At 40.6% G+C, this 27,803-nt stretch overlaps 1 protein-coding gene across 1 annotated transcript; it reads right to left on the bottom strand.

Annotated features, from left to right (window-relative positions):
• Positions 1–723: 723 nt before the first annotated feature.
• On the bottom strand, positions 724–26,234 carry wdr91 (WD repeat domain 91). The gene is made up of 18 exons (XM_028601603.1): positions 25,983–26,234; positions 24,196–24,332; positions 22,646–22,825; positions 21,595–21,802; positions 20,573–20,655; positions 20,056–20,165; positions 10,583–10,754; positions 10,040–10,237; positions 8,008–8,201; positions 6,921–6,975; positions 6,406–6,501; positions 6,095–6,189; positions 5,210–5,357; positions 3,705–3,813; positions 2,225–2,337; positions 1,836–1,943; positions 1,493–1,582; positions 724–1,066 (listed from the first exon to the last, which is right to left on the bottom strand). The coding sequence occupies exons 2-18, from the start codon at positions 24,316–24,318 to the stop codon at positions 902–904; spliced, it is 2,247 nt and encodes a 748-aa protein (XP_028457404.1). The 5' UTR covers positions 24,319–24,332; positions 25,983–26,234; the 3' UTR covers positions 724–901.
• Between the last annotated feature and the right edge of the window lie 1,569 nt (positions 26,235–27,803).

Here is a 27,803-nt window from a genome sequence, read left to right as displayed (position 1 = left end):
GACAGGAGTTGCTGGTTTCCCCTTGGAATTATCTAAAAACTTGGTATTTTACCCAGATGGGCACAGTTTTGCAGGATGCACACTCAACAGTTTAACCTCTGCTTCAGTCTAGATGCTCTGCTTTGGTGAGCTTTGGTTTCTATTTGGCTACTATTTCAACAGACTGAGCAGTAGCTCAGTCTGTAGGGACTTGGCTCTGGGAACCGCTGGTTCAAATCCCCATGCGGACCAAGTACAGATTGTGGACTGGTAGCTGCCAAGGTGCCCTTAAAAGGAACACGCCGACTTATTGGGACTTCGGCTTGTTCAGCGTATCCCCCAGACTTAGATAAGTCCATGCATACCCTTCTCATCTCTGTGTGTGTCGTAACTCTGTCTGACGCACCCACCGCTAGCCTAGCTTAGCACAGATCCTGGAGGTTACCAGCTCCATCTAGCCTAGCTTAGCACAGATCCTGGAGGTTACCGGCTCCATCTAGCCTAGCTTAGCACAGATCCTGGAGGTAACCGGCTCCATCTAGCCTACCGCTCCCAATAAGTGACAAAATAATGCCAACATTTTCCTATTTACATGTTGTGATTTTTATAGTCACAGCGCTTTGCTAACTAGTTAGCCACAACAACCTTATAAGGTGTCAGGGTTTTATTGTAGTACTATTGTCCCATATAGCGGCCATAGAAAAATTATTGGATGTAGCTTTCAGAAAGAAACCTGCCCTCAGATTGAACTTTCAGTGGGATTTTAATGTTAATATGAATTAATAACAGGTTGGTGAGTTTTCACATCATGAAACAGATGATATCCTGTATTTATCAGATTATGGAATAATCTCCATCAGTGACAAAGTGTATCAGTTTATCATAAACCCTGTGACCCCCCTCAAGTGTATCAGGTCATCACTCAGGACTTCTGCGCCAGGAGCGTGCTCAGTTTAATCTTCCCGTCCATGGAAGCGGTCAGGCAGGTGCCACAGTCCACCGCCGAGCACCAATCAACTGTCACCACTGGCGCTTTGTGCCCACCCAGTGACAGTACGCTCTCCAGAGCCGGCTCCCCATTGGTCAACTGGGAAGAGAGGGAGGTGAAAAGGAGACATGTTATATAAAATCTAAATATAAAACAGTTTAAAAGAAAATATTCATTTTGATTCAGCAAGGGAAAACAAAACACACAAAAAAAGTAATTAAAATTAAAATGTTCATGTTGGTTTAACCAGTAAAAACTTTACAATAACTATTTACAATTACTTATGTTCATCTTACTTATTTAAAAAAAAAGCTGAAATAAAATCAAAATCATACAAAATAAAATACACATTTTAAAAGAGCCATATAAGAAGCTGAAAAAAATATATTCACGATAATTTAGAGTTTGTTCAGAACACTTGAGTGTGAACAAGATTTGCACAAACGATGATGAATTGCAACTGCTGCACAGCAATTTCCCTCAGGGTAAATAAGGATGTATCTTGTCTAATGAAGGTGGATTTACTCTGTATATGAGTCCCCCGGTGCTGGAACAGGTCAGGATGTGTTGGCCTTCAGAGTCGAAGGCAAAGAGTCGACCTCGAGGAACCTGAACCTGAACAAGAGTTCATTCGCAAGTTGAGACATCAATGCGTCATTGCCTTCATTTTATTTGATTGGTTTCATTCTTTGACCTAATATTTCATCAGCAACATTTGTTTTCCTGTGACCTTATTTATTAAAAACTGTGATATAATTCTGCTTGGCTAGTGCTTTAGTAAAAGAGAAGTAAATGATGAAAAATAAACAAACATAAAAAGCTATTGCTATCTGTAAAGTAAACCTGTTTCCATGGAAACACTAACTACCTGTTTGTATCCGCTGTATCCTGACAGGACGAAGGGCCCGGTGGCGTCCTGAGGTAAAACCTGATCCGACTGCTTCACCCCACACCGATGGATGTTCCACTGGATGAACTACGCACGCACGCACGCACGCACGCACGCACGCACACGCGCACGCACACGCACACGCACACGCACACGCACACGCACACGCACACACACACACACACACACACACACACACACACACACACACACACACACACACACAGTATACTCATAACTGTTGTGGCAGTTCCAGACATGAAACTTGCTCTGTAAGATGTTTTTTAAAGTCCAAGATTTAAAAGACATTATTATGATCTGTAGAAATTCTGTTATCATGATAGGTTTTCTACAAAATAAACACACACCTTGCCATCTTCTCCGATGCTGAAGACGGTGTTTTCATCGTAGCTGAACTCTACACTATAAACTTCCCCGTCGTGAGCTCTCCAGCTCATAGCGCTCTCGTACCGCTGCATATCTACAGCAGAGAATTCAGAGTACTGTGTGATTCATATGTAAATGCTACAGAAAGTACTCCAAAATCAAAAAAAGTAGAACTAGGTTTACACACAACAACTGAATGTAGCTACACATTAATGTACTGTACTGCACAATGTGCTGTTAAATGCAGATGTTTGCAATCATTTTCAGCCAAGGACCGCTTACAGCAATGGTTCCCAAACTTTAGGGTCTGAGGTACCCCACAGCCCTGTTAAATGAACTTACATACACCTTCATCAATTCCCTATATATTTACCAAATGTACAACACTATTCATTATATAAAAGCGGATATTGTTAATTATTTTCATACTTGTTGAACTGTATTTATTTAGGTTGGTTTGGTTAGTTACTACTACTACTACAACTTAAAGTGAAGCTGAATGTTTCTAATCCTAACCATTGTTCCATTACTATAACTATTTCAACTATTTAGTCAGTGCATTTATCTATTTCAACTGTTTAGTCAATACATTTAGCCAACTATTTCAACGGTTTAGTCTACTTTTAGCTAACTATTTCAACGGTTTAGTCTACTTTTAGCTAACTATTTCAACGGTTTAGTCTACTTTTAGCTAACTATTTCAACGGTTTAGTCTACTTTTAGCTAACTATTTCAACGGTTTAGTCTACTTTTAGCTAACTATTTCAACTGTTTAGTCTACTTTTAGCTAACTATTTCAACTGTTTAGTCAGTACTTTTAACTAACCATTTTAGCCTCTCATGCAATACTTTCAGCTACTTATTTTATTTATTTATTCATATACTTGTATCTGTGACTCTTACCTGTTTATACTTCTGTGCTCACTTGCTAACTAGTTTACGCACACTGTTACATAACTGCAACATGTAGTGTTCAGGCACTACAACTGATATATATATATTTTTTTATATCATAATTTAAATCTTTTCATTAAAGATTGATCCCATTAGTTGAGCTACTCCACAATCTTTCCACATACAACCTGACAACAGCACAAGATATATACTGGGGACCCCCTCATCATTAATGTCCCTTGAAATAATTTAACTTAGCCTATTTTTTTTATACACTTTTAAAGTCTTAGTTATGTGAAAGAACAACACAAGAGAAATATATTTGAAAGATATTAGACATGTATTAAACACATTTGCAGTTTCAAAGAGATATAGATTTGTTAGATAAGAATGTAATCAATTAACTATTATAGAATCAGATTGTTGACTGCTAGTCACTTTGAGCTCTTGAAGCTATCTGTCATCATTTCTGAGAGTGATCGTAAATAGTCGGCAGAGGAAAATAATGATTCAATAATTCATCTACAATGAAAATAATCATCAGTTGTATTCCTGATAAACACTGACCAAACAGTCTGATGACTCCGTCAGCAGCTCCGGTCACCAGCAGGTTTCCATTGTGGTTGAAGGCTGTGCAGTTAATGGCTACTGGTTCAGGTTCTAAAGAGAACTGGAGCTGAGAGACAGAAAGCACACTGATTATACTACAGTCACAGGAATTAAATACACTTAACCTTATGCAGGGTTTTCCCTGCTATTATAAGGTTTAGGCGCAGCACCCGACCTGTTTTAGGCAGCACCAAAGCTAAATGAATGTACTAAAACTAACGAAAAGATTTTTTCTTTCTTTAGATGATTGTAGTTGGACCTTCACGGTGCAGCTGTGGCTCAGTGGTAGAGCGGTCGCCTGCCAATCAGGGGGTTCGATCCCTGGCCCTGCAGTCCCATGTTGAAGTGTCCTTGGGCACCCCAAGTTGCCCCGGAGCGTAAAGGCGTGTGAGTGTTTATGTGATGAGCAAGTGGCAGCTTCGGCCACAGTGTGTGAAAGGTTCCTGTACTATGTAAAGGCGCTTTGAGTAGTCGTTAACACTAGAAAAGCATTTTATAAATACAGTCCATTTACATTCTTTTGCTTAAGTTTTATCTTTAAGCTTTTTGAGTGTTATTTATTTATGATCTCTAGCTTTTCCAACGTTTTAGACACAGATATGGTGATAAGAACGGGCCAAAATGATGTGAAAAAAGAGATGCAAAACTACCACAAAGGGACACAAACTGACTACAAAGACCACACCCCCAAAGAAAACAAAAATGACCAAAAAGCGATAAAACACGACTACAATGAGATGCAAAAAAACACTTAGACACAAAATGTTATTCAATTATTATTGAAAAACGTCACATTTTCTTGAGGAATGGCACCTAAATCCCCCAACCGAATACGCCTACCTAAGTCTTCCACAAAGCCAGGTACTGTATGCTAAACATACAAATCATTGGTCCTAATAACATTAGGGTACACATGCAGGTATTAGTGTTACCGTGTAACGTTGATCATGTTAGCGTGCATAAACATTACATGCTAAACATTACCATAGAGCTGATTGTTACATACTCAATGTTAGCATATTAGCATGATAGTGGCAAGCAAACAAATGTGTTTACATGGCAGCTGTGAGCATGCTTACATAATAGCATTAATGATTGTGTGACTTGTAAATAACTTTCTTGTCAACATCCAAGTTGTATATTATGACAAAAATGTTTTCTGAAAACTCTTCAGATATTTCTTGGCGCTAAATAATATGGTGATGGCTGAAAACGCAAACAAACACGGATGCTTCACATCAGCCAAAGTCCGTCATTCACAGTAAATTAACCTAAATGTAATGGATCTACATAGTCAATGCAATTAGTTCAAACCCTCACTTGACCAATTTTACAACTATCATGATTTGTCTGATGACTTGAACGTTCCCAAGTTTGAAAAACATGTTTCCCATCTGTTTTTAAATCATTTTTGAAACAGTCCATTAGCTACAAAACTATTCCTGAACTAGCTTGTTTTTTACCTGTTGTTTGACAGTCTTGGTGTCCCAGAGAAGCAGCTGTCCAGACACCGGTATCGGGAGTCGAGGTGCAGAGTCGACATTTCCGGATCGAGCAGCAGCTGAGCAGACAAACGACGAACCACTGGGACTGCAGGCTAAAGACAAGATCCTGGGAGACAGTGGAGGGACATATTACTATCACAATGTGTACTTAAACAACAAGCATTATTCATCGCTACTTGACAAAATGCAATACTCCAAGTCTCAGATTTAGTCTATTTGGTCAAGTAAATGTTCCAGCATTTAACTCCCCCTAGTCTTTATCGACAAAGTTCCATTTACGGGATTGTTCCGGTGCCGCCTGAGGGTTCCACCAAATGTCCCTCATTATCAGCCGGATGTCCCTCACCTTCCATTTTCTTAGAGTTGGAATCCTAAACTCTGGTCGATTTGGGAAACATCCTCCAAGCTAGACCGACTACAAATTATATTTATCTTTTTATTGAGTAAAATTCTCAAACTCGACAGCCATTTTCATTCCAAAGCTCGCCTCCCTAAATGCACGTTCCACCAAAACAAGTTCCTTCCTGAGACTATTTTGCATAGCCACCGTACCGATTGTGATTGGTTTAAAGAAATGCCAACAAACCAGAGCCCATTTTTCTCCCATCCCAGAATGGGATCCCTCCTCCGCAGCTCTGTGGGGGAAGGTCTGGCAATGCAAGACTAAACTCCCCCTAAAACAGCAAACCTTTGGTGTTTAGTCCAATGTCTTGGTACACATACATTTACATATAGCATCATCATCATCAGTTGTCAACGGAATTTAAACCAGTTTAACTCACTCACTTATAAATAAATAAATTAAAAAAATTAAATTCTGTATCGTGGACAGAGCAGGTTTACCGTGGATGAGTTTCATCGATGTTCATCTCATAAAGATTCTTCTTGGCGTCCGTATCATACAGCCGCACTGTGCCAACACCGCTGCCTAGTAACAACTGACCACACACACACACACAGAGTTTTTGTTACTTAGAGGGCCCTTTCATTGACCTACATACATTAACCTGAGATGCTAACCTTTACTATAACCTACTATATCCCGGAATGCTGTTTGGACTAGCCAGACCCTCCTCCGCAGCGCTGTGGAGGAAGGTCTGGCAATGCGAGACTAGTGTCACTGTACTCAGCTTATGTCCGTTTGTTTTTCGTACCAGTCTGTCTGGTTTGGTGGCCCACTCCAGAGACAGCAGAGGAGACTTGGACATGATGGTTGCTTTGGTCTGCATGATGGGGTTGAATGACCACACCTGAGGAAAATCAATCAATCAAATTGTATTTAAAGTGTAACATCACCATTAAACGTGGTCTCAGTGCACTTTACAATTACAAGGAACACAGAAATAACAGACAGCAAGAAAACAATTGAACAGCATTAAAACAGTAATAATAAACAATACAAAACCAGCAACATAAAACAATAAGTGAAAAAGTTTTTTTTGTGAAGGACGCAAAAAGGATGGTGTGTAATGGTTGGCTGTAGTATAATGAGTAGAGGTGGGGTTTCAATATAAATTTAAAAATGTCAACTGAGTATGCTTCTTTATTATGTAGTGGGAGGCCATTCCAAAGATGAGGGACACGGTCGGAGAATGCTCTATAACCAACTGTTTTTTTGTTTACTAGGGGATGTTTGTACAACCCCAAAAGATAAATGATGCAGATTTACCTTGATGACTCCATCTACGTCCAAACTGGCAACCCGGCGACCAGAACAGTCGACCCTGGAAGAAGGAGAAATGCAAGAAAGAGAGAAGAATGAGTGTTTTCGGTTTTGTTATTATCTTTTAGGTTGTCTACATCGACGACGTTCCACTTCCGGGATTGCTCCGGTGCCGCCGGAAATTCCGCCGGATGTCCCTCACCTTCCTCTTTCTTTGTGTTGGCATTCCAAACTCCGTGGATTTATGAGGATTATGTTTATCTGCTCCTCAGATCGTACACGTTCCACCAAAACAAGTTCTTTCCCGAGGCTATTTTGCAGAGGCACTGTTGCTCTGTCCGGCACTTAGCGCCGCCCACGGAGTTTCTGCAGGTTTCATCAAGTCAAATTTAAGACTTTTTAAGACCTTTATCACAACATCAACTGAGCCCTAAATTCTGTTTTGTTAAGCCAAGTATCGCTAAACTTGCACTTCGCCAAGGCCGAAGAATAACATCTGTTTTATGTCTGTGGTACAATCTGAAAGAGACTCGCTCCAATGACACGGAAGCTGATTGGCTGCAATGTAGTGGCATGTTGGTCTCATTTGTAGTCATAATAAAGCAAAATTATATTTGGACTAGAGAAAGAAAGAACTACAACACCACAGAATAAATAAAAAAAGAACATTAGAGGTAGTGTTGCATGGACGTAGGAAAATTAAGACCTGTTTAAAATTATTTAAGACATATATAGAACACAATACTTCAGGGAATTTAAAACTTAAGGCCTAAAATTTTGCTTTTGAAATTCTTGACTTTTTAAGATTGGTTAAAAGAAATGCCAATAAACCAGAGCACTTTTTTTTTTTCTATCCTGGAATCCTGTGTTGACAGACCCTCCTCCGCAGCGCTGTGGAGAAGGTCTGGCAATGCGAGATTTATCTTTTATGTGACTTTAAAAGCCAGTCAGGTCCACCTGTGGTTAAAATCTTAATTTCTTCAGATGGTGTTACTTTGTTCAGAAACCAAGCAGGCTCACAGATGTGTGAGATCCTGTGAGTAGGAAGGGGTGGGGTCACTTAAACCAAACTGGAAGGGTTTGGAAGGCAGACCTGCAGTGCATGATGGAGGAGTGGTGTTCTCCGTATTCCTCCTGGCTGAGTTTGATGAAAGGCTGTTCCACTGAAAGACCTCCTCCCTCCGCTGCTCCTCCTCCGCTCCTGCTGTTTGAGCGGGAGTCGAGAGAATCGCTGGAGGCCTCGCCCAGAGGCTCTACCTCTCCTGCCTCCCCCTTCTTCTCTGGTGTCTAAAAGAATACATGTGGAATCATGTTGTCAGTGTAAATGGAATCAACTTCCAGTCCCCGAAAGCTATACTTCACACATAATGCAGTTCATTTGAATGGAACAGCTGATCATGCCTAAGTAAATTCTCTAATCGCATTTGTCTGCTCGCTTTTCAGAGTGGCGTCAGTCAAATCCTTCCCACTTGAGGAATGCCCTAATAAATTAAACTCCATTCTGGGTTTCGGCTACAGCCTCGACTTCCACGCTGCTGCTTCCTCAAATCCATTCCGCTCGGCCCATTCAGAGTCCATATAAATTAAACTTGGCATATCTGCTGCTCAGTGGGTCTGGCTGTGTGCTCACATAAGCTGTGTTCGAAACCGTTCCCTCATTCACTCACTCACTATTCTCTATATAGTGTTTATTAAATAGTGAACTAAAGAGGGAACGACCAAACCGGATTTCAGACTCTTACAGAAAGTATCGTTGCGTCAGTAGATGCGCCAGTTATGTGTGTGACGGAGGCGGGCATCACTTCTAATACATCCCTGAAACAAACCGTTCACTCAGGATAATAGTAAAATGTTGTATATGAGTTGCAAGTTACATTTCCACTGTTTAGAAACGAAATCCCGCTCCATTTTTCTTTTTAGTTTCCGCGGGTGCTTCTGCTTCTTCTTCACCTGCGGGAAAACACGACTGCGTTGCATTGTGGTATACGAGAGCAAAATGTAGGGTGCATCTTATGTACACTCAAATTATCTGTGCATTGTGGGTATTTTATAGTGGACTATATAGTGAACAAAATTAACCGCGGAGAATTCCAACACAGCTATACTGTCACTTAAACAAGCTAGTATTTAAGTCAATGTTCATCATTTGTTTGCATGTTGCTTTTAAAAGGCATCATGTAGTCTTTGTTGCAGCATTGAATTACAGTTACACAATGTTGTTATAAAGTTAGCAGTCATCTGACTTTTTTGCTAGGCTAGCTAGCTAGCTACAGTAATGTTAACATCAATCAACCAGCATTAGCAGCTCTTTCATCCTGGTCAATGAGAGAAGTTATTTCTACCAGTGCTATGTGTTAATATTAAAGCCAATGTGCTACTGTATGGTTATCCTCACTGACTAGCAAGGGAGGACCTACATACATTTCTTTGTAACCAAACATGTATTTGTTTGTCCTCAGACTGCGGTGTCGGTGCTGGAAACTTGGCGTGCGAGTGACTGCCTACGGGTTAGGTGAAGGTGCTACAGTTGTTAGCCGGTAGCATGCCAGCTAGCTGGTAACATGCTGGCACTTTTCAGCCAAAACTGTTCGCCCAACTAGCTGGCTTTCTACCTCTAACTAATAACCAATTTGCTAGCTGGCTAGTTCTGTCACAATCAGACAATAAGTTAAAACAGTTTATTCAAGGGAATGTATTCGTAGGATTGCTTGCTCGCCCACAATTAGTTCCACTACCTGTCAAAACCCCAATTTTTCATTTTACGTTTCTGTTTGTGTACAAGTTAAACAAAAAATATAGAAGTTGTTAATTGGTGCAGTTCAGAGGTGTTGGCAGGTGCATTTTAAAACTTTGGAGAGAGCAAGGGTAGCGGTTTCCTCCTGCTTCCAGTCTTAATGCTAAGCTAAGCTAAGCACTTCCTGGTTCTAGTTACATACTTAGCGTACAGACATGACAGCAATATCATCTTCTGCCTGGCAAGAAAGCACACTTATTTTCCCAAAGAGTTAAACTATTCCTTTAATAAAAACTGACTGAACAAAGAAAGCTGATTTTGTAAAAGTGCACCAAACTGCTGTGATTACAGTTTGAATGCCAAACTTCCCCCAGTCCCGCCCTTAGGGTACCTGTGATGGTGGTTTAGAGAAAAGCTCCTTCCTCTCTTTCTCATGTTCCTGAATTCTCTTGTGTCTGGGATGTGACGGCTGGTTTGTTGACTGGTTTGTTAACTGTTGGGACTGGGAGCTTGCAGGTTCACTGGTTGATGCCTGACTGGAAACTGGCTTCACCTCCTTAGCTTGGACCGCCTCTTTGCACTTTGCAGGCTAGAAAAGACAAATTACTTTTAGATACAGAAGAGGATCTCAGGTCAGAAATCTATCAGCCACTCATAATGTTGGGAACCACCAGAGATTACAGCTATAACTTGGAGCATAACTGGAACACCTGTGTTGCTCCCTACAGGTCTCCGAAGAGACGTTTTAAAGCCTGGCTTTGTTGATAGTGTGATAGACTGAGATTTTAAGATCAGGATAGCCGATGAGAGATGGTCAGTTTGGGTTTAGAGTTCCATGCCTCTGAATGATCGATAATGAACGGATGGTCATTTTCAATATCTCCAATCAATCCCGCTGAGATTTTAATCTTTTGAAAACATGCCCCACTCTTACCGGGTTGGTTGGTGGGTCCTTCCTGCCCACTGCTAACTGGCTTGGCGAGGACCCGGTGGTGACCTGAGGCCCTTTACCCGGAGTGCGTTTGCCCTGCGGCAGGAATGTAGAGAAGAAGTTTCTGGAAGAAGTGGTGGTGGTGCTGACAGGGCGCTGGCTCGACACCAAGTCCCTAAGAGGGCGAGGGGAGAGAGCAAAAACGGACAAAGTTTAACAACAAAGTTGAAGGCACTGAATGAGTAAAAAAATTAATCCACGCTGTAATTTTGTTAGGATTTAAGAGCATGCAGAGATTTACTGGTAAGAGCAGAAAAAAAACATGGCCCAGTTCTATCCATTAACATGTCCTCTCATTTTCCTATAGTATCCTAAGATGACTTGAACATCATTAAATATCAGGCTCCATGTGTGTCATTGATGCAGACTTTATATGGTACATTTGCTTTTGTTTTACTATTGCCTACATTTTAGGATAAAGACCACATGTTGTGCATTTGCCTCGCCATTAGCTAGGTTTCCATTCAAATATAGCGACAATTTTGACCAAATTTCCAGAAAATTGGCAAAAGAAATTCCGAATGAATACACGTTCCATCCACTGCTGTTATGTGAACATAAGGAGTTGGCATAAACAGCTGGTGGAGCTGATTCTCCAGTCAGGAAACATTAAATCTTTGCAGAAGTAGAGGCTGCAACAAGATGACACAACTTTGCCGGTCAAACCTCAAACGATGGCAAACGATGTATAAAACATGATGGAAATATGGCATTTCTGTTTGTTTCATATATTAATGTGAGAAAGGTTATAGTCTCCTCATTGCTCCATACAAATCTGCTGTTTTGGTCTGCTGCTATTTTTACTACCTAGAGGTTGAGGCTTCAGTGGTAATCTGGAACGACGGTACGTTTCCAGGATAATTGCGGTGATGTCCAGTGATGTTCGCTTCAGGAAAAAACAACAAACTTCGAGCAAGCAAGCTGCACGCTTAAAAAAGGCAAGTTTTGAAGAAAATTTGGATCATGCAACAAGGCAGGCCTGCTTGGTTCTTTCAGGGAATGATTGTAAAGATTTATAAAGAACATGTTTACGGCATTAAAAGGTGCTCTAAGCGATGTTGGGTGACGTTACTTCTTGTTGATGTTCGATGTATTTTCAAAGAAAACGAGACTAGCTCGCCCATACCTCCTCCTCATCCCATACCCCTCCCTTCCGTGCTTCCGTGCACTAATCCCCCCAACCTCCACCCCCAAATCCTTCTTGTCAGTTATTGGCTGGAACGCTGGAACACTGTTTGTGTATGCTTTTTGGTGCAGGTTGGCACATATTGTTTTTGTTGGCGTGTGTGGACCCTGGGCTGTTTACAGAGGCCGCAGTTTTTTACAGTGTGTTCAGGGGACAGGCAGCTCGCGGATAGTGAGGAGATGTTTGCTGTATGTGACAAAAAAATGTTGTAGTCTAAAAAAACACGTGACATCGCTTAGAGCACCTTTATCTCTCTAACTGGGACGTTTTGGGACCGATTGTGGCAGGATTGCTGTGGACAAAGTATGGACTGGTAAATCGTTTAACCATGTATCCAACTAATTTAAATGTCTCAAGTTACTGTATTGTGTGAAAAGTTAACTGCATTTAATATCGTTAGTGACGTTTTCTTTTATCAGGGCGCAAATGTTCCTACAGAACAAGTTCCTTCCTGAGACTATTTTGCAGAGCCACCGTCGCTGCGTCCAGAGCTTAGCACCGCCCAAGACGATTGTGATTGGTTTAATGAAATAAAAACAACCCAGAGCATTTTTATTTTATTTCTGGCATTTAAGTCCACCTGTTACCACGCACATTAAAACCAGGTGGACGGAAACTTACCTAATGATGTTATTGCTTACCTGCTGTAGCTGGAAAGCTAATATCCAACACACTAGCCAGCCAGAAACATGCTAGTGCTAGTCAGTCATTGTAGCTCTTCAAGTTAGCAAAGGTCAGTTCGGTCAACAGTTTGCTATTGGTCAATGGTGCAAATTTGTGCATGAAGCTATGAACCTGTGACGAAGCCCAGCGGTGGTTTTACATACAACAGGACTAACAGGTAACAGGTGACATATTTTAACGCACAGAGGAATTAGCAGTGGCTGAAGTTGCTGACTATGGCCACAGGAAGCAGCAACAGAAAAAGTAATGTTTGCACTGACAAAAACCTTTACCCTACTGTTGCCAGGGATGCTGTCAGAGGATACAGTAAACGAGTTTGGTTGAGATTAGAGAAAAAAGCTCAACCCAGCGCTATGCATTATATTACAGCAGTAATAAGCGTGAATCAGTTCAAAGATAACAGCCAACCCAAAAGCACAAAAAGATGAGAACGAAGATGATCAGCAAAGCAGATGAGATTTTTCGTAGTGGGTTGAAAAGCCATGATGACAAAGCAAACACATAAACAGTTGTTTTAGCTAAGCTAGCTGTGCGGCCCTAGGAAAGACAATGTCGGTTGGTACATGAAGCCAACTGTCTATCTTGATTGTTTTAACTAGTGCCACCAGCAGGTCAACATTTAGGGTTGTTCAATACTTTGGTTTATCTAACAGTTTGTAACCTTCTTAACAATTAACATTACAGCCTCATGGAATTGCTTGGCTAGCTGTAGGGACGCCTAGTCTTATTGCAGCCTAAACAGTGGACGACAATAGTGCAAACTTTGAAATGCATTCAGCCAAGTACTGTGACACATGGAACCTCACGTTGTTGGGCCATCTAGTTTCTTTTAGTCTTGTTCAACAGAAGCTGGTGTCCAGATCACAGTTTTAATACTGCCAAATATCATTTATCTGAACTAAGAGCTGCATGTTTGATGCAGTTGCATGCTAAGCTGTGAGTTGCTTTTATGTACTTCAAGTGGAAAATACACGTTGTGATTATCTGCTTATTACAATATTACATATGTTGTGTATGTTACACATGTATGTTTAAGGTCACTGCTGCGGAAAGAAAAAGCACTTTGTGACTTTTCTTCTTATGTCTTCTGAGAAACATTTGCAGTCATGATTTCTTAGGATGCTATGAAGGCTTCTTTGAAAAAATAGCCTGTAAATGTTACCACTAGTGGTCATAATTTACGAGCATATTATTTGTTTAATTGCTATGCAGATGGCACCAAATTCTATATAGGGGTTGATCCTAAGGATGCTATTCTTTCTACCATACACAGGGTAGGATCAGATACTGCAATACATTAGTCTCAGGTCTTCCAAAAAGAGTCTATGGGCCCTATTTTAACGATCTGAAACGCAAGTATGAAACGCAAAACGCAAGTAGCTTTGTGGGCGTATCTCGGGCGCTGTTGCTATTATAACGGCGAGATAAATGACTTTTGCGCCCGACGCAAATCTAGAATGAGTTGGTCTGAAGTAGCTAGGTGTGGTTTGGGTGTAACGTGAAAATAACCAATCAGAGCGTCATCTCTCATTCCCTTTAAGAGCAGGCGCGCTTGTTCCATGGCGGATTGCTATTATAACGGCGGATTTGCCTGGCGCACGCCAGCGGGAGCTGAACGGGATGCGCCAAAGTAATACATTCCCGTCTTGGCCGGGTGGCGATGTTGCTGCTCCTCTCGGGCGCATCTCCTCAAGTCTGGAGAGGATTGCTGCAGCCATGGAGCATGGGCCTCCAAACGCACCACCTGCTCCTTCCTCCTCCCCCACTCCATCTCCATCCAACCGCTCCACCAGGAGCACATCGCACATTACTCCCGGACCAGATTCTGCCGGAGTGTCCAATCCCACTGTAGTTCAACATCACGTCTCTAATATTTCCTCATTTATGTCAACACATCCATGATTCATGGAAATGTTGTGTAAAACACAACAAGCCACAAAGAATGCTGCAACGTTTTGAGGAACATACTGTAAAGTGCCTCCTGATCTATCCAAACACCTGATGCGCATTTTCAGTAATATTTTTCTTTGTATTTATGTATGGTTTGCAAAAATGGGAACTGCTGCGTCCGTTTAGATGAGAGAAGTGTATGCACGTTGTGCACACGCTACATTATGGCCAAGCATGCGCCCCTAAAATAGCATCTGAATAACGCGCTACTGACTTTAGACTAGCACCACTGACTTTAGACTAGCACCACTGACTTTAGACTAGCACCACTGACTTTAGACTAGCACCACTGACTTTAGACCAGGTTTTTCCTGGTCAGTGGCGGAATTGTTTTCTGAAACTGCAAAATAGTACCAGGGTGCGTTTGAGCCGGAACACGCCTCCTCTTTTCACTGAACTGCCCCCTGCAGCGCAAATACATTCCCTAATTTACCGACGTGCGTCTGTGCGTCGGGTGCAAAATAGGAATGATAAATGCGTCGGTGTACAAAGGCAATTGCGCTGAGTGCAAGATAGGGCCCTATAACCGATACAGAATGCTATATTGGCTTCCAGTTAGGATGTTTCAGATCAAATGCGCAAGAGCGAATAGTTGGATAGAATGAAGCGCAGAAAACAATGCTACACTGAAATGTATACAATCTTAATATTATTTTTATTCTTGCATCCTTGTCCGCTCTAGTAAAGTCCTGGTATAATCAGCGGGTTAACAATTCAAATTTAACCTCTTAATCATTTTTGTCCACACTAACATTTTAACCCTCATAACGCCTACCTCCTGCTAAGGCATGAATCTCATTGGACACGTGTTGTGGGCTCAGCGTATTTGGGGTCAAAGTTCAGTGGAGCTGACATTTTGTTGTACAAAGTGGCTGCTATGGCTTGCACAGCTGCTCTGTATCTGTCTGTTCTGTTTGAGAAATATCTTCAAGATTGGACCAGTTTTGATTTTCCAAGGGTGCAATTTTAAGTTTAATTTTACTGCACTCTTTGACCGGTCTTCAGAATATATCTCAGAGTTGATCTACCCTCAACAGCCTGAGGTCCTCAGACTCAGACACAAACCTGCAGGCTGTTCCTGTGACTAGATTCAAGACTAAAACCTGATTTCTGACAATAGGAGCATGTTGCCTTTGGTGTCAGGACTCCTCGGCTCTGGAATGACCTGTCTGAGGTACTAAGGCTCTCCAAATCACTACCGTACTGTGCCTTTAAATCACTTCTTTACTATTTATCTACTGGCATACCAACATTTTTAAAACCGTACTATTGTTGCCGGGTTAGCTCAGTTTGTAGAGCAGGCGCACATTTATAGATGTATTGCTCCTCTACGCAGCGGCCGCGGGTTCGACTCCGAGCTGCGGCCCTTTGCTGTATGTCATTCCCCCTCTCTCTCCCCTTTCATGTATTTATCTGTCCTGTGGAATTAAAGGCCTAAAATGCCCAAAAGAATTCTTTTTTTGAAATGTACTTTATTTGTCTTCAGTCAGCATGTGAGGGAAAATACAAAAAATGTATCGTACGGACAAAAAAAACAACAATTCATCACTTGAATTGTTTATTTGTCAACATCAACTGCATCACAGCACACAGTGTAAAACAGTTTAAATACTGTATCATTAACAATAAGTTAGTTAAAAAGTTTTTTAAATATATATTTTATATGAATAAACAGAAAATAATTCCGCAGTTTTGTCTTTTTAAAGTGCCTCAAAGTTCTTTTAAAGTGATGAAGATATACAAGGTTTCTGAAGGACAACTTGTTACAACTTCACTCTGAAAAAAACTAAAACTTCCTCACATTCCTCCCTCCTCATCACATTCCTCTCATAATACCGCCGTTTCTAGGGAAGATGATTAACAACAAAACCATTAGAAATGACGTAACTTTAAGAAATTCTTAAAACTGAATCAGAATTCTTATTTTAGTCTCACACATCTGACATCTCTATCATTACTCAGAATTTCTTCTAAAAATATTTACTTCATCCTGAGAAATCAGAGATAAATCTCATAACGCAAATCATACTCTGTACTTCATTAGCACGCTTCATTTAGCAGGAGGTCGGCCATGTTATGTTCTAAAATTCAGCAAAGGGTTACAATGTGTACAATTGACATATTAAGCCCAGTTCAAACCAAAAAGTTGCAACAAGACAAAACCATTTTAAAACATTGCAGCAGTGTAAACTGTCCCGTCTCAGCTCGACTCAAGCCCTCTGATGGTGTCGCTGCGACTCAGCTTGTCAAGTCCCCAGTAGCTGGTTTTCAGTGTTGGAATGTAACTAAGTGCATTTACTCAAGTACTGAACATAAGTACAAATATCAGGTACTTGTACTTTACCTGAGTCTTTTCTTTTCATGCCACTTTCTACTTCTACTCCACTACATTTCAGAGAGAAATATTGTACTGTTTACTCCACTACATTCATCTGACCGCTTTAGTTACTAGTTACTTTACAAATTAAGAATTTGGCAAACAAAGCACATGTAATTTAGGAAATACAATGTTTTATTATAAATCAAACTACCCAACAATATATAGGCCTACAAGTACAGCTAAAATGATTAGCCGATTAACACTTATGCCTACCATAAACTAGAAGACTCTGAACAGACTTTGAACAGACTACAGTCTGACACCATCTCACATTAAAAAAGACAATCATCTCACGTCTAACGTTAAAGATTGTCATTATATGTAAAGACTGGGGATCTTGCAGGGTCACACATTGCAAGACTACAACTAGATTTGTTTTGAAAAATGTAACCAAGCTAGCTAGCTACCACTAGCGTTAGCTGGTAACTTTAGGGAAAGTTTGCAGATTTTCCTGTTCTACCGTACATGCAGATGAATGTCTCCAGTACCCGGAGGTCCGCGTTTATCCGCCGGTAAAACAACTGTTGGATGACACGCTTCAGAAGGGTGGAAAATTGGAAACTTTCCCTCCTTAGTGCCATAGCAACCATAAACACCACTGGCTCTAGCTGTTGCTGCTTCCTGTTTGGTGCTGAAGGGAGCGCACCCATTGGTTGTTGACAATGTTCACGTGATTTAACTTCACTACCAAGACTTCAAAGTTAAGATTTTGTTTGATTTTGTCGGAACGTCAAGACGAGGAAAAAGACTGGGACTGACTTTTATGACCACATTACACCAAACGATGGAGACGACGGGAGTTTGGCCCAACTTTAGCAAGACTCTCAGGGTTTTATTCCGAAATTGGAAAATAGTCTGCGACAGTGAAATCACTTGAAAAGTCGTTTGGTGTAAGGTCGGCATTAGATGATTGACAGAACTGTTTGGATCATTTCCAGTTTCTAAAATGTGAGGATTTTTCTGCATTGAGTACTTTTACTTTTAATACTTTAAAACCCTTGTGTTGTCCTTCGGGTCCCTGGGACCTGTTCAGTTTATTTGACGTTTTTGCATTGGCCTCGCGTTGAGCTTTGGGTCCCCCGGTGACCCTTGCGTACTATGTGACGTCATTTCACGTCAACCGGCATGGTGGGGGTCGTTTGGACAGGCTAATACAAAATGTAAATAAACTAACCAAGTCCCCATGACACCAAGGACAATACAAGGGTTAAGTACATTTTCCTGAAGTAACATTTTCAATGCAGGAGTATTTTTACCGTGGTGTATTAGTATTTTACTTAAGTAAAGGATCTGACTACTTCTCCCACCACTGCTGGTTTTAGAACATGAAAGACGTCACCTGTTTTAACAGCCAATCAGCGCGTAGCGAACACAGCTGGTCAAGTCGGTTACAAACTACCAGCTGGTCGAAATGGCAGAGTTTTGGACAGAGGCTGTGAAGGGTGAGCTTGAGAGGAAATGAAGAGAGGGGGGTGCGAACCAAGCAGTGAACCAGAGGAATAAAACATTTCTACCGTTTCATCACTAGAAATGCAACTGTAGCAAGTATCTCACTATCTCTATCCTCATTCATGTTTTAAGACACTACAAATTATATCCAGTCGCAAAGAAGCCATAAAAGCTGGAAGTTAGAACGGAAGTACAGAGAGGTGTTGCTATGGAGACGATACACCGTGCCGTCTAGATAAATTGTTGTAAACACACAGGTTTCAGAACGTTGCAACCGCAATTGGTTGCAAGTTTTAACTCGTCTCGTCACAAATCTTTGGTCTGAACTGGGCTCTGGACTTCATAACCCTAACCATAACTTGTCGTGACAAAAACCGAATGACACTTACTAAAAGAAGCATTATGTCATAAACATTTATGACAGTGTCATGTCACTCTTATGTAGATACCTGCAAGTAAAGTGTAACCAAACTTTTAAAATTAAATACCAGTAAAACAAATGCAGTCAGTCAATGCACTGAGGTAAAATTAAACAAGCCAGCATGCTAAAGTTCAAACACCAGAAACATTTCATGTGTCTGTCCTGTGTTTGGCGGTACGAAATGAAACAATAAATAAAAAACAAAAAAAGAGGGAGTTCTCTGCGCTTCTGCAGACCACAACAATCCGGTGCAACCAAGGCAGGACACAACAGAATAAAAAGCAAAAAATTGCCGGTGCAACACGGATGTCTTCTACTCACGGATGTCTTCACTTCAATTCATCAAGTAGAAGACATCCGTGTTGCACCGGCAATTTTTTGCTTTTTAATAAATAAAAAACATCAGCGTGAAAAACACAAAACCGCAATGGATGGAAAGACCATTTAGAGAGAAGATGGCTGCCATCTGTAACGGCGCGTAATACAGTTTTAGTTTTTCATTTAAGCATTAAACTGACATACAAGCAGAACTTTGTTTTGATCTGATATCTTTTAAACAGTTGATATCCAGAGATTCCAAGGCTACATTTACACTGCTACATTTTGGTTTAAAAACTAAAATCTTTTGCTACATTTACACCTTGCAATCACACTGCTCTTGCGTTTCAGAGCCACTAGACCGGAGACATTTGAAAACTCTTCTGACCCGTTTTGGTTTGGTATCTCCGAGGTTGTGTTGCCGTCTCAACGGCGGCAAACGGAGACCTTTGGCAACACAGACACTGACGCCAAGGTTTCACCGCCTGATTGGGTCATGACGTCTCATTCTGAGACTAAGCTACTAACGTTACCATGGCAACTACCGGCAATGGGCAAAGTATACACGCAGCCTCCTGTTTACCCCGGTGTATGCCCAGTTTACGAGAATGTCGATGAGATGTGCGGTTTGGCCGTGTTACTTTAAACAGAGATTAGTTTTTCTATTGGAGCTAAAAACACTCGTGTGTGCACGGAGATCGCTTTTGCCTCAAAATTCCCCTTAAAAACTAAAACGTAGCGATGTAAATGTAGCGTAACACATCCAAAAAATTATACTTCCATTTCATTTAAAGCATGGCAGCCATCTTGGGTGCCCCAAAGGATTGCAAAGCCCCTCTGGGTCAGTGGAACCAGCCGTGTTAGAAACGCATTGACTCCTTGTCCAATAAATAACTTTGGTTAAGCGCATACTGTTGTCCACTGTCTTTTAAATCAACACAATGAACATAAAAAACAAAACCTGACAGGATGGCAGCCATCTTAGTTGCAGTCAGTCATCAGTAAAGACAGAGGTGTTAGTGTCTCACAGCTCAGTGTCTCCCAGACGGTCCATGTTTTGGACGTAGACCGGCAGCTTGTGGTGGACCATCACGTCTCCCTCTCTCTGGTCCCGACTCTCTGTCTGCAGGGCGAAAAGCTGGACGAGATAAGAAAAGACACACAGGTTAGATACAGCAACAAGAAAAAAATATACCCCAATAACATTGAGCCAAAGAAAACCATTTAACAAGAGAGATCAAATGTCCCATCCATGAAAAAAGGAATGCCCGCACACTGAGGCTACATTTACATTGCTAAGTTTAGTTTTAGTTTTTAAGCAGAGTTTTGAGTCAAAAGTGAACTCTGTGCACAACTTAATTCCAGAAGAACTAATCTCTGTTTAAACTAATGCGCCCAAACCGCATAACTCCTGAACATTCTCTGAACATATGCTGGGCATGTGCGTGCCTGGGTTAACAGGAGGCAGCATGTATAATATGCATTTATCTTTGGGACTTGGAAAACAAGCCTTAAAAAAAAAAAAAACAGTCATTTTATTCTCACCAGCTGGCGGAGCTGTTCGTTCTCTTCTGTCAGGATCGTCATCTTCTGGACTTCAGCATCAAAACTCAGCAGGACCGGCTGGGGTGACAACCAGTTAAGGACTGGAAACCAGCTAATCCAGAGTTTAAATGACACCCAGACACAGTGCACCAGCATTGGCGATTTTAGACCCTTTTTAGGGGGGCTCAAGCCAAGTCAATTTTAGTTTAGTTTATTTAGCAGGACAATGTGCAGTTACATTAAAAAGATGGCTGCACCAGATTTAGCATTATGCTACTTTCCATCTGTAGTCCTCCACAATTATAATGACATAACAGAGTTGAGTTCATGACAAAAACAATACAACAAGACAGTTAAGACAATATAAATAGACTATTTACACCGAAGGTGCAATACACAAATATACACAACAATGGAATAAAAAGCGTTAGTGAGAGCAGGTCTGATGTTCTAAAAGGAAGTATTTAACTGCCCGCGAGAAGCTTTTAAAATTTAGTGTTTCAAGTTAGAGTTTGCTAACTTGTCTGTTAGTGACAGAGGACAAATAATTACAGGTTCAAAGGGGTTGAAACAGGTTTAATATCCTGTGTGTCTGTTGCTAATGCTATGCACCTGTAACCCAGTCAAGGAAAGGGTTAACAGAAAGATTTGGGCCAATCGGAGGTCTTTGTGCCAGACTCCCGCCACTGAAATTACTGAATGTTAGAACATTGTGTCAAATTAGTCGTTATTACTGTGACTTATAAAGTGTCAGGTTTAGTTCCATCGTAGTGTTAATAGTGTCAAAAAACATTAGCTGACGTTCAGTGATTATCGGCTAATGAAATTACTGATTTAGCAGGGGGCTGTCACATTCTCATTAGGGGGCTGAGCCCCCCTAAAGGTCTGATCCTAGAATCGCCCCTGTGCACTAGTGTAGTGCCCTTTAAACTTTTGGCCATGTGTTAGAACTTCTTCACTATCACTTATCACTAAAACTGCAAACCTGTAACATTGCGGCTGAGGATTCAGCCAAAGGATATGCATGCACTGGAAGAGCACTGACAGGAAGTTGTGCAGTGAAACCAGGAAGGTGTCAGACCACTGGCGGGAGAAGTACGGCGAGAAGGCCGGGTTCTGTTCGGGGGTGGGGATAAACGGCAGGATGAACCAATCCCGCCACTCGACCTGACTCTGCAGCTCCGACGCCTGCTTCTGGAAAAACTCCTGAGTCTTCTCCAGGTTTCCTTTCTAGAAGGAATAAAGGACAGATAAATGGGAGCAGAAGAGACATTCTGAACTGTTTTTACAGTGTGTGTGTTTTTTTTTTAAATATCTTTACAATAGAGATCTTCCATAAGGGGTGCCCAGATAACATGAGACAGGTGCGTCAAAAAAATAAATGTGACAATAGGCGACGTTTCGTAATTAGACCATTATCAGGCAAAATGGATGAAGGGAGTTTCTTTGCAAATTTTTTCAAAAATGTAAATGTCGTGGCCGGGTTGGTTCAGTGGTTAGAGCAGGCGCACGTATACTGAGAGGCTTATGCCTCGACGCAGAGGTCCAGGCTTCGAGTCCGACCTGTGACGATTTCCTGCATGTCTTCCCCCTCTCTCTCTCCCCCCTTTCTCACCTAGCTGTCCTATCAATTAAACGCGGAAAAGCCCAAAAAATAATCTTAAAATTTTTTTTTACATGTCTTAACATATTATTCGCAAATATAATCACCCTTTTTGTGAAAAAAACATACTGATGATAGGCTTACTGACTTATAGGTAAAGGTAAGTTAGCCATCCACAGATCAAGTATATCCTAAGGATTCACTGTGCCATTATGTATTTTTAACATTAAAACATGATTTATAAAATCATACCAACAATTATTTTAATCTCTTAGTATTCTATGCACTAAAGTATGGTATGTATAAAGGCTTTAGGCCACCCCACACATTACTGTAGGCCCAGTTTAATATGCAACTTGATTTTATACAACATGTAGTAAGGGGTCCCTGCTCCGTCTCTCTCTCTCTCTCTCAGAGAAGGGGTCCTTGGCTTAAAAAACGTTGAAGCCCCCTGCCCTACAGGGTGTTACCTGGATGGTGTTGATGACGTAGTATCTGTACAGGCTGGTTCTCAGTTTGTTGACCGTGGACCGGTAAACGTCCTCCAGTCTGCAGAACAGACGTCTGTCCAGGTAGAGCCAGTACTCCTTCAGACCAAACAGGTCAAAGTTCAGGACAAAGTGCTGCAGCTGATCGATGATCTTATCCACCTGCAGATGGAAGAAGTTTGAGATTAAAGACATCTTTATCTCATCAATGCCCCGCTCTCCTGTGGCTATTTATTCTTTTATTCTTAAATCTTATCTTTTTTTGTTGTCTTTTTTGTTTTTAACTGCCTTTCACTGAACAGAAGAGCTCTACCAAATGTCATCGTATGTTACAATGTACAATAGGAGAGTGTGTGTGTGTGTGTGTGTGTCTGCTTTGACAATCCCATTTGCAGCAATAACATTGAAGTGAGATGAACAAAAAGAGAAATGTATCTTTTGAGATAAACTATAAACATCATTTGAAATTGGGAAAAATTTGAAGTTGGAGAAAAAGGTAATAAATTGCAATATATCGCAGAATATTGCAATATTTTTAAAATTGGATAATATCGTATTGTGATGATATCGTATTGCGAGGCATCTACTGATTTCCAACCGTAACGTACAATGACAATAAAGGCTATCGTTTCATTATCTATTTTTTTTTTTATTTTATTTTTTAAAGATTCTTTTTTTGGGCTTTTTCGGCCTTTATTTATATTGGACAACTGGAGACATGAAAGGGGAATGACATGCAGTGAAGGGCCGCAGGGCGGAGTCGAACCTGTGGCCGAGGTCGAGGAGTAAATCTCTATATATCGGTGCGCGCTCTACCAGGTGAGCTACCCAGGCGCCCAAAGCTATCTAATCTTAAAAACCTGAAAGTCATCCCTTTTTAAAAGAGTCTGTCTCTGGGTGCCCAGGTAGCTCAGTTGGTATAGCGCACGCCCATGTGTAGAGGTTTATAGTGCGGTCCAGTTACTTGGAACTCGGATTTCCGAGCAACCACCGAGTACCCCGAGCTAAATATCCAACATGGCTGCTCCGTGCATCAACAGTGGTGAAAGCTGTAGTAACATACAGTTACTGTATAAGCACTTCGGTCTTATTTCTGTCTCGCTAAATCAGTCGTACACACAGTCCTGTCCATCTTCTATCTGTGGACGTGTTGTTACGCTGTTTGTATGCACAAAAACAGCCTAATCTGTTGTTATCTACTGGTATTGCTACCAAAGGCTAACCGGGCTAGAGCTGATGAAAACAATGAAAATCTGACTTGTAAATGGACCGCAGTTGACTCCCAGCTTCGGCTTCCGAGCACCGAGGCAAATGGAATGCACTATTATTCCTCGAAGCAGGGGCCATTTCCTGCATGTCTTCCCCCTCTCTCTCCCCTTTCACATCTAACCTGTCCTGATGATTAAATACAGAAATGCCCAAAAAATGTATCTTTACAAAAAAAAAAGAAGAAGAAAAAGAGTCGGTCTCTAAAACAACGGTTAAACTAATTCTTCAGACAAATGATCCGTCCGTGTTTCCATCAGTCGTACCCTGAAGCCTTTCTCCTTGTCGGCTTTGATCTCGGTGTCCAGGTGCTTCATGGTGCTGGTGAAGCCGCGGTACATCAGGTACTCTCTCACGTGTTCGTCTGTCCTCTCGACTGCCGAGCCCATGGTGACCTCCGACCCTGCCAAGGTACAACATAATACAGTCTTCTGTAACGTGTACAAGCGTTGGTCTGAGTCATGTGTAATCCTTCGGCTAAAACTGTTCTGACATATAAATGTCTGTGACGTTGACAACGTTTACATAGACTTAGACTTCTCTTTATTGATCCTTTTGGGATGACTCCCACAAGGAATTTAGATTTCCAGCAGCAGATTTTAGCAGCTTACAAAACACTCTTTAAATAAAGAGGTATAAAAAAATACAGTATAGAAAAAAATACAGTATAAGAATAACAATAAACTTTAAACATGACTAATATTCCTGTTTACATGCAGCCGGACAAAATACGATGTTTTCAAAGTTTACCAGTGGTGGCGGACTTGTTGTACCGCTTTAGTGCGTAATATTTTGATATTAATGAACGTCCGTTACATTCAAGCCATTACCAAATGAGCTGCTACAAAGCTAATGAAGACTATCAGCTCCACACAACTCTCTCTGGATTTCTCAGTATGACTATGTTCAGAAGATTGTGGCGTCCGGCGACTTTCCCACGCAAAAACTTGAGTGAAGATAATGACCTCTTCTGAAGAGTGCATCGTGTTTTTTTTAATCCTCCGTGTCCTCCTTGGCTACTAGCAACTGCGTGGAGGAGGGGGGGCTTGTACAGTTTTGTTATCATTACTTATTTTAAGTATATCCTTCATTTTGTTTCCATATTCTAATGCAGTGACCTGTCTTACTTATTCTTGTTTCAAAACATGGATAGAAACTAAGCATTTCTGTATTGGCAGATTTCACTGTTTTAGGAAATGTAGGCTTTTAGGATGTTATCAATAGAAATGACTTAATATGATGGGAGATTCCGACATTTTTTGGTCATGTGGAAAAAATCTAGATGTTTTGGGAAAACATATGTAGAAAAGTAGTAATTAAGGTATGCTATAATTCAACTTTTTCTAACCTGATATTAATTAATATATATCAACATAGGGAATCTGCAGATATCTCAGGTTTAAGGCTTCATTTTTTTTTGACAAGGCAGGTTGCAGCATTAGCCTACTATAAAAACACGGTTTTTAAACAGTGAATCCTAAAATGCATCAAACATATCTATCAACATCTAGCTATGTATCAACATCTATCTATCTATCTATCTAAATGCTTCTGAAGGGGTATAACACTGGTATGGTAATACCAGGTACAGTATGCTATATATCGACTTTTAACTAGACCTATGTGTTAAACGCGTAACGTAAGCATCAAATAAAATGCTGTCTATCTGAACGTAACGGTTTCTGTAGTCAGACACGTTAGTTTGGATTCCTTCCGCTCTGCATTTGCTTAAAAACATCAAAGCCAAACTCTATTCAAAAATATCATAAAACTGGACACGTATAAATACGTGTAGCAAACAGCAAACATTGGTAACGTCGCCAAATTTGATAAATCGAAGATATCGGTGTCCCAGAAGCTCCAGTTGACGTTGGCTCCTATTTTCCACAACGACGTGCAACGTTAACGTCCCCACCATAACTAACGATTTCGTCATACTTTTTTTGTATTCTGACGAATTTGTATAATACTTGAAAGGTTACAGGTACGCCGAAACAACGTGGATTTCGTTTATACAAGAAAGGCCTTAAGTCGTGTCTAAATGTCTACATACCTCGGTGAATAATCGAGATTATCTTCAACTGGGAGAATTTGTTCTGGAGTTCGGGGTAAAAGACAACAGCGCGTGCCGCCGTGAAACAAAACCTTCAACCCGCGAGAACGGTCAACTTAATTTAAGTCCAGTGTGCTGTCTGTCATATTCTGAATGTAATAAGATGTACACAACAATAACAACGAAGAGAAACCTCTTCCTGTTGTGTTTGCCCCCTGGTACAGTCATGTGACGAATTCAAGACATGTGACGCAGGCAACTTCTTTTTGGGTTTGTTGGCGGTTCGCAAACAACGACTTGGTGCATTACCGCCCCCAACTGGTAAGGAGTGTGGACATATATCTATTAGCCTATGGACAACATTCACACACAAAAAAAATAAAGAAATAATAATAAATAAAAATAAATAAATAAACTTATATATATATATATATATACACTACCGGTCAAAAGTTTCCATTCCAGACAGAATACCAGCAGAGATCAGTTGTATTGTTTTTTTTAATCAGGGCAGCAGTTTTCAGATTACATTATGTGCTTACATAATTGCAAAATGGTTCTCGACTGTTGTAGACAGAAGTGGATGAAGAAATGCTTGAAATTCATGCTTTTTGGTCTAAACGTCATACCCAAATTAAAAGTAGTACAGCTCCCATATACTTTGACACTTAGGGGTGTGCCTGATATCATTGGAAAGGAAACACTCAAGTTGTGTCAGGGTGATTCTAGGCCTTACTGACACAGAGTTACAGAGGCTAGAATGGAGATTTTTTATTTCTGTCCAAGTTATAAATCTGTAAAATTATTAAAATACACTGCTGTAAACACATCTGACAGGTGACAGACAACACAGCATTAGCCACGTCTCAGCTTACTACAGAAAAAAAATTCAGAAGCTAAAAGACTCAAAAATGGATTTTATATGAATTCTTTTCTACAAAATATGTCTGTGCGTTTTTTTTATTTCTATTTGAAAAGTGCAAATAAAAAGCAAAAAACTACAAAATACAACACTTCTCAAATACACAAACAAACCCACATCAATCACCTTTCCAATGATATCAGGCACACCCCTGAGTGTCAAAGTATATGGGAGCTGTACCACTTTTAATTTGGGTATGACGTTTAGACCAAAAAACATGGATTTCAAGCATTTCTTCAGCCACTTCTTTCTACAACAGTTGAGAACCCTTTTGCAATTATGTAAGCAAATAATGTAATCTGAAAACTGCTGCCCTGGTTAAAAAAAACAATACAACTGATCTCAGCAGGTATTGTGTCTGGAATGGAGTGGAATGGAAATTTCTAAGTGACCCCAAACTTTTGACCGGTGGTGTATATTGTCAATCATATTAATTTGCCTAAGATACTGAAATTGTACTTGATCATTTCTTGAATTCTTTTAGAACTAGATTTAGATCACACTGGCTACTTTTATCTTTGTGGAGTTTTGAATCGACTAGTCTCGCATTGCCAGACCTTCCTTCACAGCGCTGTGGAGGAGGGTCTGGTTAGTCCACACAGCATTCCTGGATGGGAGAAAAACCTGCTCTGGTTTATTGGCATTTCTTTAAACCAATCACACTCATCATGGGCGGTGTTTGATTTACATTCCACTTCCAGTATTGTTTTTATATATATATATATATATATATATATATATATATATATATATATATATAATATACATTTATATCTATTTTTAACCGAATCACTACGAGATTTTCTTTCAATTTATTTAGTTATTTTGATGTGGGATTTGTTTATAAAAATCAAATCTTTTTTTATTTCATTTGTGTTAAATACAAAACACAATTTCAG

The sequence above is a fragment of the Perca flavescens genome, chromosome 16 (genome assembly GCF_004354835.1).
Source record: "Perca flavescens isolate YP-PL-M2 chromosome 16, PFLA_1.0, whole genome shotgun sequence".
In the NCBI taxonomy this organism is placed as follows: domain Eukaryota; kingdom Metazoa; phylum Chordata; class Actinopteri; order Perciformes; family Percidae; genus Perca; species Perca flavescens.
The sequence above is the reverse complement of the archived record's forward strand: the minus strand, read 5'-3'. Positions and strand labels throughout refer to the sequence as shown.